The sequence below is a fragment of the Ctenopharyngodon idella genome, chromosome 22 (assembly GCF_019924925.1).
Source record: "Ctenopharyngodon idella isolate HZGC_01 chromosome 22, HZGC01, whole genome shotgun sequence".
NCBI classification, from domain to species: Eukaryota; Metazoa; Chordata; class Actinopteri; order Cypriniformes; family Xenocyprididae; genus Ctenopharyngodon; species Ctenopharyngodon idella.
Window position 1 is genome coordinate 18,040,937 of NC_067241.1, and position 18,289 is coordinate 18,059,225.

Sequence of the window (18,289 nt, forward strand, 5' to 3'; positions counted from 1 at the left end):
CACATCTGAAAATGTTGCTATAGTAACCATTCATTTGGACGTGCTAAAACAGGAGGTGACATGCAAATATGGCTCTCTGCCTCCCTCGCTTTCTCCTTTATGATTCCTCCTCTTCACCTCGTTTTCTTCCTTCTGTGTGTTTCTCCTGATCTCTCTCTCTGCATCAAACGGGTGGATGTTGAAGGTATAAACCCTGGTTTTGTTTGACAGCTGGGTATGATGTAGAGGTCTCTGGCCTCATTTTTCACTGCGCATGTATTCATTATGCATGATATAATTCACCGGTTTTCAAATATAGATGGTTTTATACGCCGCTGGATCCGCATTGAGATTTTATAGGAGCGTGGATTCAAAGCAGTAAAGGCATAAAATTAAATTCAGACACTGTTAAAGCACTCGCCTCACAGATGTTGGGAATATACCATCATTTCTACACAAAAAATGTCTCTCAAAGTTTCTTGCACATCAAAACACTATAAAAAATGATTTTTCGAAGTTTACTGGAGTGTGTTTTACAAGAAAATACTATTTTAGTATTTCTACTTCAAAATGTCATGCTTTATTCAATGTGCTACTTGCCTTTTTTGTGAAATTCACTAGCAATTTCTAAGTGAAAATGTTTCAAAGTAAATCCTACACCAATTTTTGAGATTTATGAACACTTCTTTTAGTTAAACAGGCTGTTTTTGCTGCTGATGTGACCTCACATTGTTGGTCAGGTATGTTAATGAGCTCATAGTTGTCATAATCATGATTATTATATCTGAATGGTTCGTTTTTAGTTTCATTAAATGGCCATTAAAAGTTTTGCACTTGCATCATTACCGTGGTTACCAAAGCTCAGTTATGCTCATGCTGTTAATATGCATGTTATTCATTAGTGCAGAAACAATAACAAATATCTACATATTAGACTATTAACTTCATCGCACACCATGGAAAAGGAATGTCACATGGTTACAAAGGAAAATGAAATGCATATGTACAACTCTTATTTCCATATTTACATAATGACCTGAAACCTATCAAGAAAAAAGCATTTTGTCCTCAAAGTTGATGTGTTAGAAGCCGGAAAAATGCGGCAAGTGTAAAGATTTGAAAAGGACCAAATTGTGATGGCTAGACGACTGGGTCAGAGCATCTCCAAAACTGCAGCTCTTGTGGGGTGTTCCCGGTCTGCAGTGGTCAGTATCTATCAAAAGTGCTCCAAGGAAGGAACAGTGGTGAACCGGTGACAGGGTCATGGGCGGCCAAGACTCATTGATGCGCGTGGGGAGCGAAGGCTGGCCCGTGTGGTCCGATCCAACAGACGAGCTACTGTAGCTCAAACTGCTCAAGAACCATACCAGTCAGGGTGCCCATGCTGACCCCTGTCCACCGCCGAAAGCACCAACAGTGGACACGTGAGCATCAGAACTGGACCACGGAGCAATGGAAGAAGGTGGTCATCATGTTTTCTTTTACATCACGTGGATGGCCGGGTGGTTGTGCGTCGCTTACCTGGGGAACACATGGCACCAGGATGCACTATGGGAAGAAGGCAAGATGGCGGAGAAAGTGTGATGTTTTGGTCAATGTTCTGCTGGGAAACCTTGGGTCCTGCCATCCATATGGATGTCACTTTGACACGTACCACCTACCTAAGCATTGTTGCAGACCATGTACACCCTTTCATGGAAACGGTATTCCCTGGTGGCTGTGGCCTCTTTCAGCAGGATAATGTGTCTTGCCACAAAGCTAAAATGGTTCAGGAATGGTTTGAGGAGCACAACAACGAGTTTGAGGTGTTGACTTGGCCTCCAAATTCCCCAGATCTCAATCCAATGGAGCATCTGTGGGATGGGCTGAACGAACAAGTCCGATCCATGGAGGCTCCACCTCACAACTTACAGGACTTACAGGATCTGCTGCTAACATCTTGGTGCAGATACCACAGCACACCTTCAGGGGTCTAGAGGAGTCCATGCCTCGACGGGTCAGGGCTGTTTTGGCAGCAAAAGGGGACCAACACAATATTAGGAAGGTGGTCGTGTTATGTCTAATGGGTATATATATATATATATATAAAATGTAATGTACATTTTATATATATATATATATATATATATATATATATATAAAATGTAATTGATTTTGTGGCGTCCAGGACATGTTTTCATGACATTCACTCGTCTACTGTATGTCCTACTGTACAAATATCATGCATCAGAATTACAGAAGAATGTGATGTCGGCAGGCAAAAGAGTAACAGCTCTCAACTGATTGAAATAGTTCCACAATGGCAGCAGAAAAGCGAGATAATGTACTCAAACACAACCCTGATCCGCCCTTCAGTACGGACTCATGACGGAATGAATATTCCATGCAGGTCGGCTGGTGAGGCAGGCGGAAAATCACCTGTTCAGTCGGCATCATTCTGGATTTATGAGTGTTGTCTCGATAGCGCCTCTGTCTTGTCAAGACTCACAAGAGCCAGTCATCCGTGACACGCAAAACAGGCCAGACAGACGCGGCCAGAGAGAGAGAGAGATGCAAGAGACAGATACATAAATCAGGCCTTTCAATCACCTCAAAAATCTGTGCATTATTTAAACATCCAGTAAATATTAATCGCCTTTAGAGCCAAAGGCCAGAAATATATACAAAACCTGAATGTCTGATCAACATATTACACACAAAGTTAATATGACAAAGTTTGCAATGTTTTACTTCTATAGTCTGCATACCTGTGTTGAATTATGAATATATATATATATATATATATATATATATGTTAACTGAATAACACTCACTGAATTAAATATTCAATATGATGAGGTAATCGGAAAACAATGTTTAAAACATTTATCATTACATAATGCATACTGTTTCATATACTATAATAATGTTATGCACTATGCCATATGCAGAAAAGTATGCTAGTATTCCAATCTTGTGTGAATAAAGGAAAATGTTGCTGTAATCTCTGAATGTGTGAATTATTAAAGCTGTCTACTTGCTTGCTTATCTTGTAGAGAAACAGATAAAACCCTGAAGCAAAGTTTGCATAAGCCGAACAGCACAGAATGACTGTTATAGATTTGTGCAAGAGTGATTTGAGGTGTTTCTGCTAACAATAAATGCAGCATTGCAAGAGAGGTTTAATATCCAATGTTTAATATCCTGCTTATCCAAACTCGACATGAAATCAAAATTAGCTTTGTTTACCTTCTGAATACATGTTTCCGGTCTCATTGTGAACCATTCATTAGTTATTTCTTTGTGGCATCATGCAATACTTTTTATAATCAAACAAATCCTGACAGATAACATCTGTGTGTGTTGTCTATGTAGTGTGTAGTGTTCTGTGTAGTTTGTCCTCCTCGGCTGCTGGTGTCGCTGCTGAGTTTCCTCGCTCTGCATCTCGCGCCGGTCAATCGCTCGAAGAACAGAAATCAAGTTTTGTTCACAAGCGTGTTGTGTTTACACGCTTTTATACAAAATTATACATTTTTAAGGGTCATAACACACAGAAATCATCATGGATGTAGGAGAGCTGCTGAATTATCAGGTACTGACGCGTTTAATGTCTGGCCGTGATCTTTATTCGGATGAGTTTGACACTGTTTGAACTGTTCTGCTGCTAGTGTCAATATTATCCTAACTACAAGCTTTAATGCAGAAATAAACTGTTTTTAAACTATTGCAAATCTTTTAAGCGTGTTTAAGATTGTTTAAGAAGGTAAAAGCTTTAATTAACATTTTAGCCAACTAGCACATACGCATGCGGGTTATTGAGTGTTTGTTGTTAATATAAATGTTTATAAGTGCATTAGTTTATCTTTGAATTGCTGTCAGATTCAGATTTAGTCGTTCCTCTCTGACATAAAAGTACTGTTGTGGTATAGTTAATATTAGCTGGGTCTTTGATTTACCATGGTACTGAATAATTACCATACCCATGCATCTTGAAATAATAACATGCTACCATTTCTAAAAACTATCGTAGCACTATGTCGTTTTTTATTTTGTAAATTTGCAAATTAATAACATTTTCAGCATTAAAATTGGATTAAAAATTAGGTGTCTAAGGCAAGACACCCCAGGTGACTAGGGTAATTAAATATGCAAAATTTTGCATACATTTTTAGAATATAAATATGAACATTGGATAAAACCAGGATCAAAATTCTTGTTTGATTTTGTTGACATATTAGAGTTAAATGTTTTTACTGAGGGGATTTTGGATATCTCTTTTTATCACTCCATAAACCAGAAAATACTGTCAACAACCAGAAAAAGTACATTTTCACCATGTTTTTAGGAATAAAATGTTGTATAAAACCAGGTGAATTATATATGAACAAACCCCACAGTGAAAACCTTTAGAATATAGATAGGAATAAAACTGTAAATTTTGGTGTATGTAAGTGATGCTGAAGTGGAGAAAAAAACTTTTAACCCTTTAAATATATGTATTGTAATTGAAATCTACAGATGCAAATAGATAAAGTGCAATAAAATAAACATTTAAAAGTGTATTGAAAGGTCAAACAGCCCAAAATCTCAAAGTTGATCTGTGCATGAAAAAAAAAAACAATGTTTTGCCTGTCTTGTCTTAACAAAAGAAAAACACATTTTGCATGGCAGAATTTAATTATTAATAACAAAGCTTAACAAGTACGACAGTATATTTTTGTTCTGACTTGTACCAAAATCTAGTTATAGTGACAAAATCACCTTTGTAAGGAAAGTGTGGGGAAAGTTGTTTATGATCTAACTATTCTAGATTTGCATTGAGTTGTGAGTGTTTGCATTTGTTGTGAACTTTGTATATAGAAATGTGTGTGATCACTAGCTATATTTCCATCCAAAGTTGCAAATCTAACTTATGTGCAAAATTGGAATATTGCATAAAACATATGAGAATAAATGTAAGTAATAAGTGTTCAAGAGAACAAAATCCTCACTTCCTGGGAAATTGGCTCAAATCATCTCTAATAAAAATTACAGTTGTGCACGTCTTCTTATCAGATAGAAAAAAGTTTGTATGCACATTTTTAGAATTTATGCACATCTTGGTGTTTCCATCCAGTGTTTTTTATGCAGTATCCCACAGTTCACATAAAAATTGGTGGATGGAAACAGCTACTGTTGCATAGATCTTGATCTGGATCCATCTCAGCTTCACTGTCTCGTCAAATCTTCTTTTCAGCCTGACCGCGGAGCAAAGAGACCCCGAGAGGAAGACAGCCGTGAGGAGTCCAGAAGCAAACAGAAGACAGTGGGCCGAGACGCCGGACGGGTTCTGATGAGGTCGGAGCCGGACAGTGAGGAGCCTGGAGGAGGAGATGGGGAGAAGATCCTGGAGAGACTGATGGATCAGGATGGAGAAGATCCAGAGGTGAGAACATATGGGTTTATTTTACATGCAAGAAGGAGGTTAAATGGTTTTTCGAGTCATGTCGGAAAGACCGTTTTTACAAGTTGAATACACACGAATGATATCACAAAGTCGTAATTACGAATGGGGAAACTCAGAGCTTACTCTAAGACTTCCCAACTCATAAATATGAACTTCCCAGGAGGATTTGAATCCACCAGAAGCCCTCTGATTGGTTTATTATAAACACAATAATGGCCACAATAATATGTTTAGTGAATAACGTGTTCAAGGTAGAATGTTTTGTGGCAGTATAGATTTAATATGTAATAAATAGTTTGATAATATATTTGGTAACACTTTAGTTTAGTGTCCAATTCTCACTATTAACTAGTTGCTTATTAGGATGGATATTACTAGAATATTGGCTGTTTATTAATACTTATAAAGCGCATATTAATGCCTTATTCTGCATGACCATATTCTACATCCCTTAATCCTAAACTTAACAACTACCTTACTAACTATTAATAAGCAGTAATTAGGAGTTTATTGAGGCAAAAGTCATAGTTAATAAGCAGAGGCACACTGGTCCCTGTAGATGAGAATCATGACCTTTGACCTTCTGTGTGTTAACAAGGGGGAGCCTGTGGATGAGAGCACAGTGAAGAAAATGATTCTGACCTTTGAGAAGAGATCCTACAAAAACCAGGAGCTGAGGATCAAGTTTCCCGACAACCCAGAGAAGTGAGTTAAAATCCGTTTTCTAAATCTCACCGTTCACTTTTTAATGTAAAATAAGATGCAAACAGCTCCCACAAGGGCTCACAGAGAGACTTGACATCACTTCCTGTTGTTGGCAGATTCATGGAGGCGGAGCTTGATCTGAATGACATCATCCAGGAGATGCACGTCATCGCCACTATTCCAGAGCTGTATCACCTGCTGGTGGAGCTGAACGCGGTTCACTCTCTGCTTGGCCTCCTCAGCCACGACAACACTGATATCCTGAATATCACATGACTTTAGAGTAAACCACCAGAGGTCATATATAATAGTTATGCACAGCCTTGTAGATTATAATAATCTAATAATTATAACTAATATAATAATTGTTATGTTATCTTCAGTTATCGTTCTAGGTGTGTACGCGCCTTTAATAGTAGGTTTAATAATAAGTTTGTTAAATTTGTTATTACGCACTATTAGGCATGGCCAATATTAGCATTTTTGTTTAACCTTTATTCATTAGATTTACATTTATTAATTTAGCAGATGCAAAAATTCATATCATTTTGATTATTTTAAAATTATACTCAATCATTAAAAAATTGGGCATACAAAAAAAAGGTGTTAGCGGCCATAACACAAATTTCTGTAAACAACCATAACAAAAAGAAACAATAGTTATTAGCCGTAACACAAAATGTTTGGTGTAAGTTTTTTTTTTTCTTTTTTGAAGGAAGTCTCTTCTGCTCACCAATGCTACATTTATTTGATAAAAAATACAGTAAAAATTGTGAAATAGTATTACAATTTAAAATAGCTGTTTTCTATGTGAATATATTTTAAAATGTAATTTATTTCTGTGATCAAAGCTGAATTTTCAGCATCATTACTCCAGTCTTCAGTGTCACATGATCCTTCAGAAATCATTCTAATATGATGATTTGCAGCTCAACAAACATTTATGATTATCAGTGTTGAAAGCAGTTGTGCTGATTCATATTTTTTGTGGAAACATGTTTTCATGATTCTTTGATGAATAGAAAGTTCAAAAGAACAGCATTTTTGAAATCCTTTGTGACATTGTAAATGTTTTATTATCAGTTTAATCCATATTTGCTGAATTAAAATATTAATTTATATAAAAAAAAATAAAATAAACATCCTGACCCCAAAGTATAAATACATTGTTTATATATATATATATATATATATATATATATTATTGCACATAAAAAAAAAAGTTATTGCCAAAAAAAATCAATGTGTCAAAATTTATATATTGTGCATTCTTATTTAAAATATGCTTGTTATCTTTATCTGTTGGTCAGTATTATACATCCTTAACGTGAATCACATATCAGCATCGCAGTGGTTGATCTCCTGCAGGAACTGACAGACATCGATACACTTCACGAGAGCGAGGAGGGGGCGGAGGTGCTTATCGACGCACTGGTACGAAAATATTTATTTAATAATCAGAGAAAAACATCATCAGTGGCGTTAGAGGAGATGATTCATGACCGTTAGCGGGTCACGGTCCAGCAGCACAATGAGATTATTATGAGAAAATGACATGAATTACTACTATGTGTGAGAAGTTTCAGTCTGGTATTGGGCCTGACGTTTGCAAGAGATGGAGAGAGAGAGAGATGATGTTAACATTCGGACTGTTGCTGTGCTTGTGCAATCAGACGGTTTGTGTCAGATGGAGCAGAGGAAACAGGAAGAGCTAGTGAACAATCAGAGTTTGATTGAGCCGTGTGGGTCTGATTGCTGCCGTCAAGTATTTGTGTTGTGCATTCAAGGAAACGCTGTCACACGTCTGAATGACTGTTTATATGCCGGACAGGCTACAAAATAGGGTTTGAAACATACATGGTGTGTATATATGCACTGCCCGGCCAAAAAAAAAGTCGCTATTTGGATTTAAATAGGCAAATACTCTATGACTGGATCATTATTACGGTGATTATTATGTTTCGAGCATATGTTTGGCAACAGTTCTTCTAACCCTAACTGATGGAGTGTGAAGCTTTTCATTTCTGAAGCAACCATGTAGGAAGACACATCATGGCCATATTCCAGGATGACAATGTCAAGATTCATCAGGCTCAAATTGTGAAAGAATGGTTAGGAGGGAGCTTGAAGAATAATTTCAATTTAAAGTCCAGACCTTAAATTCATTGGGATGTGCTGGAGCAGACTTTACAGAGTGCTCGACTCTTGCATTGTCAATAAAAGATCTTGACTGAAAAATGATGCACCTCTTGATGGAAATAAATGCTGTGATGTTATTTTTTATTTTATATATCACATGTTTTTATGTTTGTTAAATGGTTTTTATTTGTTTGTTTAGTTGGAGGGTCAGGTCGTAGCTCTCATGGTTCAGAATATGGAGCGATTGGACGAGACGGTGAAGGAGGAAGCTGATGGAGTTTACAACAGTTTAGGTAAGACACACCGAACAACTAACTAACCAACACACACATGCACTAGCCTCAAGAACAGGCTTCAGTCTGATTGGCTGGAGTCAGCCAATGCACAGGGTTTTGTCAGTCCACTGGGAAACAGTCATATTTACAAATTCCCAAACTATAAGAAACAACAACTAATTTCTGGATTTGTTAGGTTAGCCTTTGAAAAGTATTCAGAGATTTTCTTGAGACACTTTGTAGCAAGTAAACTAGATATTAGGGGTGTAACGGCACACAGAAGTCACGGTTCGGTAGGTACCTTGGTTTTGGGGTCACAGTTCGGTATGATTTCGTTACAATAGGAAAAATGGTTACAATTTAGTTTTAGGGTCCAATTCTCACTATTAACTATGACTTTTGTCTCAATAAACCCCTAATTACTGCTTATTAATAGTTAGTAGTTGTTAAGTTTAGGGTTAAGGGATGTAGAATATGGTCATGCAGAATAAAGCATTAATATCTGCTTTATAAGTACTAATAAACAGCCAATATACTAGTAATATGCAAGCTAACAAGCAACTAGTTAATAGTGAGAATTGGACCCTAAACTAAAGTATTACCGGACAAAGGAACAAATCCAGTCCTATACTTAATTTTCTGCGTTTCGCTCCATTTCGCACCTTTAAAAGAATTCTCGTTTGTCCATGAGCGCAGAAAGCTGCATTCAAGGCGTGCGCACTACCTAGTGGACTTTGTTTTCAAGCGCTCAAGTCATTCGCACATGCTCTGTTCTTCTTCTGCTCTTTTTCCTGTTGTAGCGGTTAGCAAACAACATTCTATCACCATGTGCGCCCCCTTCTGGATTGGAGTGTGAATTGCCTGTGTCTGACTGTATGCACCGAACTGTGACGTCCGTACCATAGGGTTTGGGATGAATACATGTACCGTTACACCCATACTAGTTATGCACAAGCACAGTTATATAAATGCAAATAAACATGTATAAATATTTTATTATAAATATGTAGTATAATTATATATGTATTATAAATGCATATATAGTGTTATAAAAATATATAAGACATCTGAGTATAAAACATAAAATAAATGTCTTTTAGTGAGGGGGGAAAATGCTCAAGTGCTCTTTTAAAGCAGTTTTGCGTGTTGGAAACACTGTGGCTGGCTTGCGTTTGCAAGTTTGGTTCTGGAAAGACCGTGTTCAGCTGCAGAGAGTGATAAACGGTCTGACTGAACGGATTTAAACGGCACATTTCCTCCATGTCTTTCTCTTTCCCTGTCTTCCTCTCCCGTTCCAGTTCTTGTGTAATCTCTTTCCCTCCCTCATGAGATTTTGCACCCTTTCTCTCTCTCTCTCTCTCTCTCTCTCTCTCTATCTTCCTCCCACTCATCCGCTGTGAGATTTTTCTCCCATCATGCCTCTGATTGAGTTATCAGGTGTCTTCAGAGTCTTTTATAATACAGATGAGTCTCAAACTCCCTTGTGATGTGTCATATAGAGCTGTTCGCTCTGCTCGCACTTTCCGTCTTTTTGTGTGTGTCCCGGGCTCGACAATGAGGATTTTTTTTTTTTTTTCAGCAGGTCGGGCGGTCGTTCAGATTTTTACTCATGCTGGTGACATTTTCACAGGCCCTGAGGCAAAAGGAATATATATATATTTTTTGTTTTTATAGCAGCCTATTTTTAAATGAAGAGTCGGATGCAAAGAATATTTTTGTTAAAGCAACAGTTCACCCAAAAATGAAGCATCTTCTTCTCTTTTCCATACAACAGCAGTTTATGGTGACCAAGATCCAAAAAGGACAACAAAAATACCATAAAAGTAGTCCATGTGAATTGTGTGCTTTATTCCAAGTCTTTGTGTGAGAAACTCTCCAAAAAACTTCATTTTTTTTTTTAATATACTTTAGTCAAAGAAAAACCATATGGAGTAGTGCTGTCAAACGATTAATCGCATCCCAAATAAAAGTTTGTCTTTACATAATATATGTGTGGATGTGTTCCGATCTCACTGCAGTTACTCCATCAGTTATCATGGCAACTAGGTGAAGCAGACTTTGCAAAATCTAGGTCATGATACAACACATCATTCACAAAAGTCTGTGTGTGTGTGTGACAAGCTTGGACTTACAGTAACACCAGATCTCTCTGTCTGTTTGTGGCAGCTGTGATTGAGAACATGGCCGAGTTTCGTCCCGGTCTGTGTACTGAAGCGGCCCAGCAGGGTTTGATGCAGTGGCTGTTGAAGAGGATCAAGGTAAGACACCCATCCGTCACATGTAACATCACTCCTAATGGAACCTCATTCACTGATGGGTCCTAATGTCTTTGTGAATGTAGTTTGATGACTTAAAACAAATATACTGTTATTGAGCAGACGTGGCTTGAGTTTTTCCAACATCTCTAACATGAGACCAAATTTTCCTAGAGCTCTTCATTCATTCATTCATTCATTCATATAATCATTCATGCATTCATTTCTATCGTTCATTCATATAATATTCATTCATTCAATCAATCATTCAAATAATCATTCATTCATTCATTCAATCATTCATATAATCATTCATACATTCATTCATATAATCATTCATTCATTCATACATTCATATAATCATTCATTCATATAATCATTCATTAATTGATATATTCATTCACTCATTCATATATTCATTCATTCATTCACTCACACATTCATACATTCATATAATCATTCATTCATTCACATAATCATGCATGCATTCATGCATTCATTTATTAATTTATTAATTCATATAATCATTCATTCATACATTCATATAATCATTCATTCATTTATTCATATAATCATTCATTCACATAATCATGCATTCATTCATTCATTCATTCATATAATCATTCATTAATTGATATATTCATTCATGCATTCATTTATTAATTAATTTATTCATATAATCATTCATTCATACGTTCATATAATCGTTCATTCATTCATTCATTCATATAATCATTCATTCACACATTAATTCATTAATGCATTTATATACTGTCTTTATGCAAACATGGCTTGAATTTTTCCAAAATCTCTACAATGAGGCTTAATTTTCCTACATCTGGTTTGTTTATTTATGCATTTAATTTTTTTGCATTTATATACTGTTATTGTGCAAACATGACTTGAATTTTTTCAAAATCTTTAAAATGAGACCACATTTTTCTAGAACTTTCAAACTTCATCTGGTTTATTTATGCGTTTATTTATTTATGCTTTTGTGTATGCATTTAGGCATTATTTATTTATTTAAGCTGGGATTTATTTATTTAGTCATTCGTTTAAAGGGTTAGTTCACCCAAAAATGAAAATTATGTCATTAATTACTCACCCTCATGTCGTTCCAAACCCGTAAGACTTTCGTTCATTTTCAGAACACAAATTAAGATATTTTTGATAAAATCCGATGGCACAGTGAGGCCACTATTGCCAGCAAGATAATTAACGCTTTCAGTGCCCAGAAAGCTACAAAAGACATATTTAAAACAGTTCATGTGACTACAGTGGTTCAATCTTAATATTATAAAGCGATGAGAATACTTTTTGTGCGCCAAAAAAAAGAAAAGACGACTTTATTCAATAATATCTAGTGATGGGCGATTTCAAAACACTGCTTCATGAAGCTTCGAAGCTTTACAAATCTTTTGTTTCAAATCAGTGGTTCAGAGCACGTATCAAACTGCCAAAGTCATGCCCCAAAGTGGTGAACCATTGACATTTTGAAACACTTATGACGTAACACAGCCTTGTTTACTGAAGTCACGTGACTTTGGCAGTTTGATACACGCTCTAAACCACTGATTCGAAACAAAAGATTTGTAAAGTTTTGAAGCTTCATGAAGCAGTGTTTTGAAATCGTCCATCACTAGATATTCTGGAATAAAGTCGCTATTTTGTTTTTTTTGGCGCACAAAATGTATTCTCGTCACTTCATAACATTAAGGTTGAACCACTGTAGTCACATGAACTGTTTTAAATATGTCTTTAGTAGATTTCTGGGCATTGAAAGTGTAAATTATCTTGCTGTCAATGGAGGCCTCACTGAGCCATCGGATTTTATCAAAAATATCTTAATTTGTGTTCTGAAGATGAATGAAGGTCTTACGGGTGTGGAACGACATGACGGTGGGTAATAAATGACAGAATTTTCATTTTTGGGTGAACTAACCCTTTAAGCATTTTTGCGTTTATTTTTGCAGTTATTTAATCATGTTTATGCATTTATTTAATCCTTTAATCCTCATTATTTGCATGTACTAATTCCTGGGTCATTTTGGGGTCTGCATTTGACTTCCATTGAAAACTCTACCTAGATCTTTTCAGGTGCTTCGAAACACCCTAGAAACCACCCGCAACATCCTAGCAATGCCTTGGCAACCTTTCCTTTTTTATTATTCTATAAACTCAGATGGTTCCCTCTGTGGATGTTGTAAGTGTGTAATTTCTGTGCACAAAACAGAATTGCAAAAATAATGACCCCATTTGTTGAGTCATGTTGGACTACTCAAACAAACACAGCAGTATTTCAGTATTTTAAAAGCACATTAGTGTTTGAAAAGCACTTTGGACATTACTTAGCGTTGACTCTGCACATTAAACCTGGATAGACATCAAAAAAATTACACACTTCACCTTAAAGTTAAAAGTCAAGCAAGAATATATATATATATATTTTTAAATAACTTCAGTCTTCTTTCATTGCAGTGAACAGACAGCGTCAGCTGGTTTGAAGTTGGCTGTACATTATGACGGGTTTAATTCGATCATTTATAATTTTTGAGCTGGATTTGAGATTTTCATAGAGCTGTAGGCCTGCTGCCACAATTCAGTGTTTTTTATCCACGTGAGGTGAAATCCGCCTCAGATTTACCGCTGGCTGCCGGAATAAGAGCGTCATGCTGTTCGAGTCTTAATGCTCCCTGAAGACTTCCATGAATCCAGCGCACCAGCAATTACACTGACAATAGAGAAGACGGCGCACAGATCGAACGGGACGCTGCTGCCAAAGCCATTGAAAGTGTGTGTTTGTTGTGTTCCCAAACAGGCCAAGATGCCTTTTGATGCCAATAAGCTGTACTGCAGCGAAATACTGGCCATCCTGCTACAAAACAATGACAGTAAGTAAAAATAAGAGACGGATAGCTTTGTTTGGGGATGTGCATGGGTTTATTAACAACTCCAGTGAATTAAATCCGTTCTAGTGAATAATTACAGACTCAGTGTTGAAAATATGGAGTAACAAACTGTTAAAGGCCTTTTCACAGCAATACCAGCGTTCACTGAATATTTTCAGCTTGAAAATCAGTGCATTTTTTGCTTCATTCTTGATGTGAACAGGCCTTTAGCTTGACATTTTCAGTTGATATTTAAAGGGATATATATATTTTATACGCATCACTCTGTTATAAATGATGATGGCATCATTTATAAATGCAACAAGGAAAGTCGTGACTCTTTCAAAGAAGTTTATGGCCATATATCTAGAGAGCAGAGTGGCTGATAAATTGCTGATTTTACTCTAAATACAGGTGCTGGTCATATAATTAGAATATCATCAAAAAGTTGATTTATTTTACTAATTCCATTCAAAAAGTGAAACTTGTATATTATATTCATTCATTACACACAGACTGAAATATTTCAAATGTTTATTTCTTTTAATTTTGATGATTATAACTGATAACCAAGGAAAATCCCAAATTCAGTATCTCAGAAAATTAGAATATTGTGAAAAGGTTCAATATTGAAGACACCTGGTGCCACACTCTAATCAGCTAATTAACTCAAAACACCTGCAAAGGCCTTTAAATGGTCTCTCAGTCTAGTTCTGTAGGCTACACAATCATGGGGAAGACTGCTGACTTGACAGTTGTCCAGAAGACGACCATTGACACCTTGCACAAGGAGGGCAAGACACAAAATGTCATTGCAAAAGAAGCTGGCTGTTCACAGAGCTCTGTGTCCAAGCACATTAATAGAGAGGCGAAGGGAAGGAAAAGATGTGGTAGAAAAAAGTGTACAAGCAATAGGGATAACCGTACCCTGGAGAGGATTGTGAAACAAAACCCATTCAAAAATGTGGGGGAGATTCACAAAGAGTGGACTGCAGCTGGAGTCAGTGCTTCAAGAACCACTACGCACAGACGTATGCAAGACATGGGTTTCAGCTGTCGCATTCCTTGTGTCAAGCCACTCTTGAACAACAGACAGCGTCAGAAGCGTCTCGCCTGGGCTAAAGACAAAAAGGACTGGACTGCTGCTGAGTGGTCCAAAGTTATGTTCTCTGATGAAAGTAAATTTTGCATTTCCTTTGGAAATCATGGTCCCAGAGTCTGGAGGAAGAGAGGAGAGGCACACAATCCACGTTGCTTGAAGTCCAGTGTAAAGTTTTCACAGTCAGTGATGGTTTGGGGTGCCATGTCATCTGCTGGTGTTGGTCCACTGTGTTTTCTGAGGTCCAAGGTCAACGCAGCCGTATACCAGGAAGTTTTAGAGCACTTCCTGCTTCCTGCTGCTGACCAACTTTATGGAGATGCAGATTTCATTTTCCAACAGGACTTGGCACCTGCACACAGTGCCAAAGCTACCAGTACCTGGTTTAAGGACCATAGTATCCCTGTTCTTAATTGGCCAGCAAACTCTCCTGACCTTAACCCCATAGAAAATCTATGGGGTATTGTGAAGAGGAAGATGCGATATGCCAGACCCAACAATGCAGAAGAGCTGAAGGCCACTATCAGAGCAACCTGGGCTCTTGAGTCTGTGGCACCTGAGCAGTGCCACAGACTGATCGACTCCATGCCACGCCGCATTGCTGCAGTAATTCAGGCAAAAGGAGCCCCAACTAAGTATTGAGTGCTGTACATGCTCATACTTTTCATGTTCATACTTTTCAGTTGGCCAAGATTTCTAAAAATCCTTTCTTTGTATTGGTCTTAAGTAATATTCTAATTTTCTGAGATACTGAATTTGGGATTTTCCTTAGTTGTCAGTTATAATCATCAAAATTAAAAGAAATAAACATTTGAAATATATCAGTCTCTGTGTAATGAATGAATATAATATACAAGTTTCACTTTTTGAATGGAATTAGTGAAATAAATCAACTTTTTGATGATATTCTAATTATATGACCAGCACCTGTATATGCAGAAATGTAATGCATTTTACACTTTTATCACAGAATCCAGTCATAAATATTGAATTTTCTGTTTAACGTGGAATGTCACAAAATTCTTGGATGAAGAAATCAAAGGTCTTCATTACAACTCTCCAAAATAAAAGTTTAGTTTAACTTGAAGAAATTATGATGATAAAATTTATTATAGTAGAATGTACTTCTCAAAGTAATAAAAATAAAAAAAAATTTGGCCATGTTTTAATTTAAACGAAAAACCTGTTTGTTTGTCAAAAAATTAAAAGTAATTGTTTAATTTTCATTTGACTACATTTTAAAAGATTAATTCAATTCTTAAAGGGATAGTTCACCCAAAAATGAAAACTATCCCATGATTTACTCACCCTCAAGCCATCCTAGGTGTATATGACTGTCTTCTTTCAGTCAAACACAATCTTATAAAAATCATTATATCAAAGTTATATTAAAAATGTCCTGTCTTTTCCAAGCTGTATAATGGTAGTGAATGGGCGGTGAGATTTTGAAGCCCAAAAAAGCGCATCCATCCATCATAAAAATAATCCATACGGCTCCAGGGGGTTAATAAAGGCCTCTGTTTTGTTTTGTGCTATCCTCTGTGCTTCCGCTTTCGTCATTACGTCATGCGTCTGTTCCGCCAGAATTCGACTCATGTACGGCCGTTACCAGAAGCCAGTGATTATAGTTCATTAAGTTATAAATATGGATATTTTTCTTACAAAAACCCATCGCTTCTTTTCAGAAGGCCTTTATTAACCCTCTAGAGTCATATGGATTACTTTTATGATGGATTGATGTGCTTTTTTGGGCTTCAAAATCTCGCCCCCCATTCACTCCCATTATAAAGCTTGGAAGAGCCAGGATATTTTTTAATATAACTCAGATTGTGTTCGTCTGAAAGAATATAGTCATATAACTTGAGTGTGAGTAAATCATGGGATAATTTTCATTTTTGGGTGAACTATCCCTTTAAAGATTTTATACATTAATTTGATTACCATTGTTTTTGATAATACATTTGTATTATATCATTAAAACACAAAATCCAGAAAGATAAAAACGGACAAAAATGGCTGAAAACATAAAACACATTATATAGGGCCTTATTATTGTTACATTTTTATGAATTCAACTGATTAGACATGCTTTTTGATTATAATTTAATTAAACCATTAAAACAGAATCCTTATGCTGTGATATATGGCTTTGGTAGTACAGCACTTGTTCATTGTGTGTGTTGTTTTGTATTCATGTGCAGTGCTGTGTGATTTACCTGAGTTTATCACATGCACATCTCTCTCTGTCTTTTCTAAGGTTTATTAGCACACTGAACTAACATTCATCATCTCTTCTCTTTATGTCTGTCTCTCTTTAATTTCTTCCCTCCCTCTTCTATCTATTTCTCTCTCTCTCAGAAACAAGGGAGCTGTTGGGAGAAATGGATGGTATTGATGTACTACTGCAGCAGCTTTCAGTAAGACACTGTCTCTCTTCAAACCAGCTGCTGTCTGAAATCACAGTGTGAAACTCTTTAGAGATCATCATGACCCAGAACATACGGGCAGCTTCATTCATTGTGCTCCACGCTGCTGTTTGCTGGTTTAACAATCGTTTTAAAATCCCTTTGATTACGCTTTCATGTTGCACAACATGACCAGGCAGCGTTTAATCGCTTATTTGCAAATAATTTAAATGAAAATCTGTGTAATAAAATAAAGAGAGGGACCAAATAAGATGAATTGGTTTTTATTCATTATCATTTTTGCGCAGTTATTGATAATGCTTCATTTTCATGCCAATTAGGCACAATGTGCTCCTAAAATCCTAATAGTCATAAAAGGCTTAATTTTCTTCATGCTTTTTATTTATTTATTTATTTATTAGTTCTGGTCATGTTACTTGAATGAAGTCCTTTTTAGTAATTTTAGTGAATTCTTAAATTTTGGATGGTTAATTAATAAATTAATGAATATAATAATAATGTGTGTGTGTGTGTGTATATATATATATATATATATATATATATATATATATATTTATTATATTTATTTTTAAAACTGATGCCCCAGACATTTTTTTGTGCGATTCATCCTATTAATGTTCTCCTCACAGGTGTTTAAACGTCATAATCCAGCAACGCCGGAGGAACAGGAAATGATGGAGAACCTGTTTGATGCCCTCTGTTCCTGCCTCATGCTTCCAGCCAATCGTGATCGTTTCCTCAGGGGGGAGGGGCTTCAGCTCATGAACCTCATGCTCAGGTCTGTCTCTGATTGATAGCAGGAGTTTATGCTCCCTTAGTTAATGATTTTCAGTATTCACTACTCATGTTTGTTTTATCTTTTTAATTAATTTTTATTTTATCATTTTGTTTTATTTATTTTTTTAATTTAATTTTATTATTTTATATTTTCTTTGTTTGTCCTTTCTCTCCCTCTCTCTGCCACTCTATTTTTCTCCTTGACATGTGAAATATTTTCCTGCGGCGTTGATAAACTGTTGTTTGTCATTGTCGGATGAAGGAAGTGCCAGTATGATGGACAGCTACATTTCCCTTGAGCGAGGCCATGATAGTCAG

General features: G+C 36.3%; 1 protein-coding gene across 1 annotated transcript in view; it reads left to right on the top strand.

Moving 5' to 3' along the window:
* The first annotated feature begins 3,363 nt into the window (after window positions 1-3,363).
* The window catches only part of LOC127504674 (beta-catenin-like protein 1), a 46,761-nt gene continuing 31,835 nt past the window's right edge, over window positions 3,364-18,289 (top strand). The window contains exons 1-10 of the mRNA XM_051879579.1: window positions 3,364-3,550; window positions 5,195-5,383; window positions 6,003-6,109; window positions 6,226-6,365; window positions 7,446-7,543; window positions 8,448-8,541; window positions 10,690-10,781; window positions 13,600-13,672; window positions 17,127-17,185; window positions 17,824-17,972. Of these exons, the coding sequence (XP_051735539.1) occupies window positions 3,521-3,550; window positions 5,195-5,383; window positions 6,003-6,109; window positions 6,226-6,365; window positions 7,446-7,543; window positions 8,448-8,541; window positions 10,690-10,781; window positions 13,600-13,672; window positions 17,127-17,185; window positions 17,824-17,972 (1,031 nt within the window). The 5' untranslated portion in view covers window positions 3,364-3,520. The remainder of the gene's footprint in view (window positions 3,551-5,194; window positions 5,384-6,002; window positions 6,110-6,225; window positions 6,366-7,445; window positions 7,544-8,447; window positions 8,542-10,689; window positions 10,782-13,599; window positions 13,673-17,126; window positions 17,186-17,823; window positions 17,973-18,289) is intronic.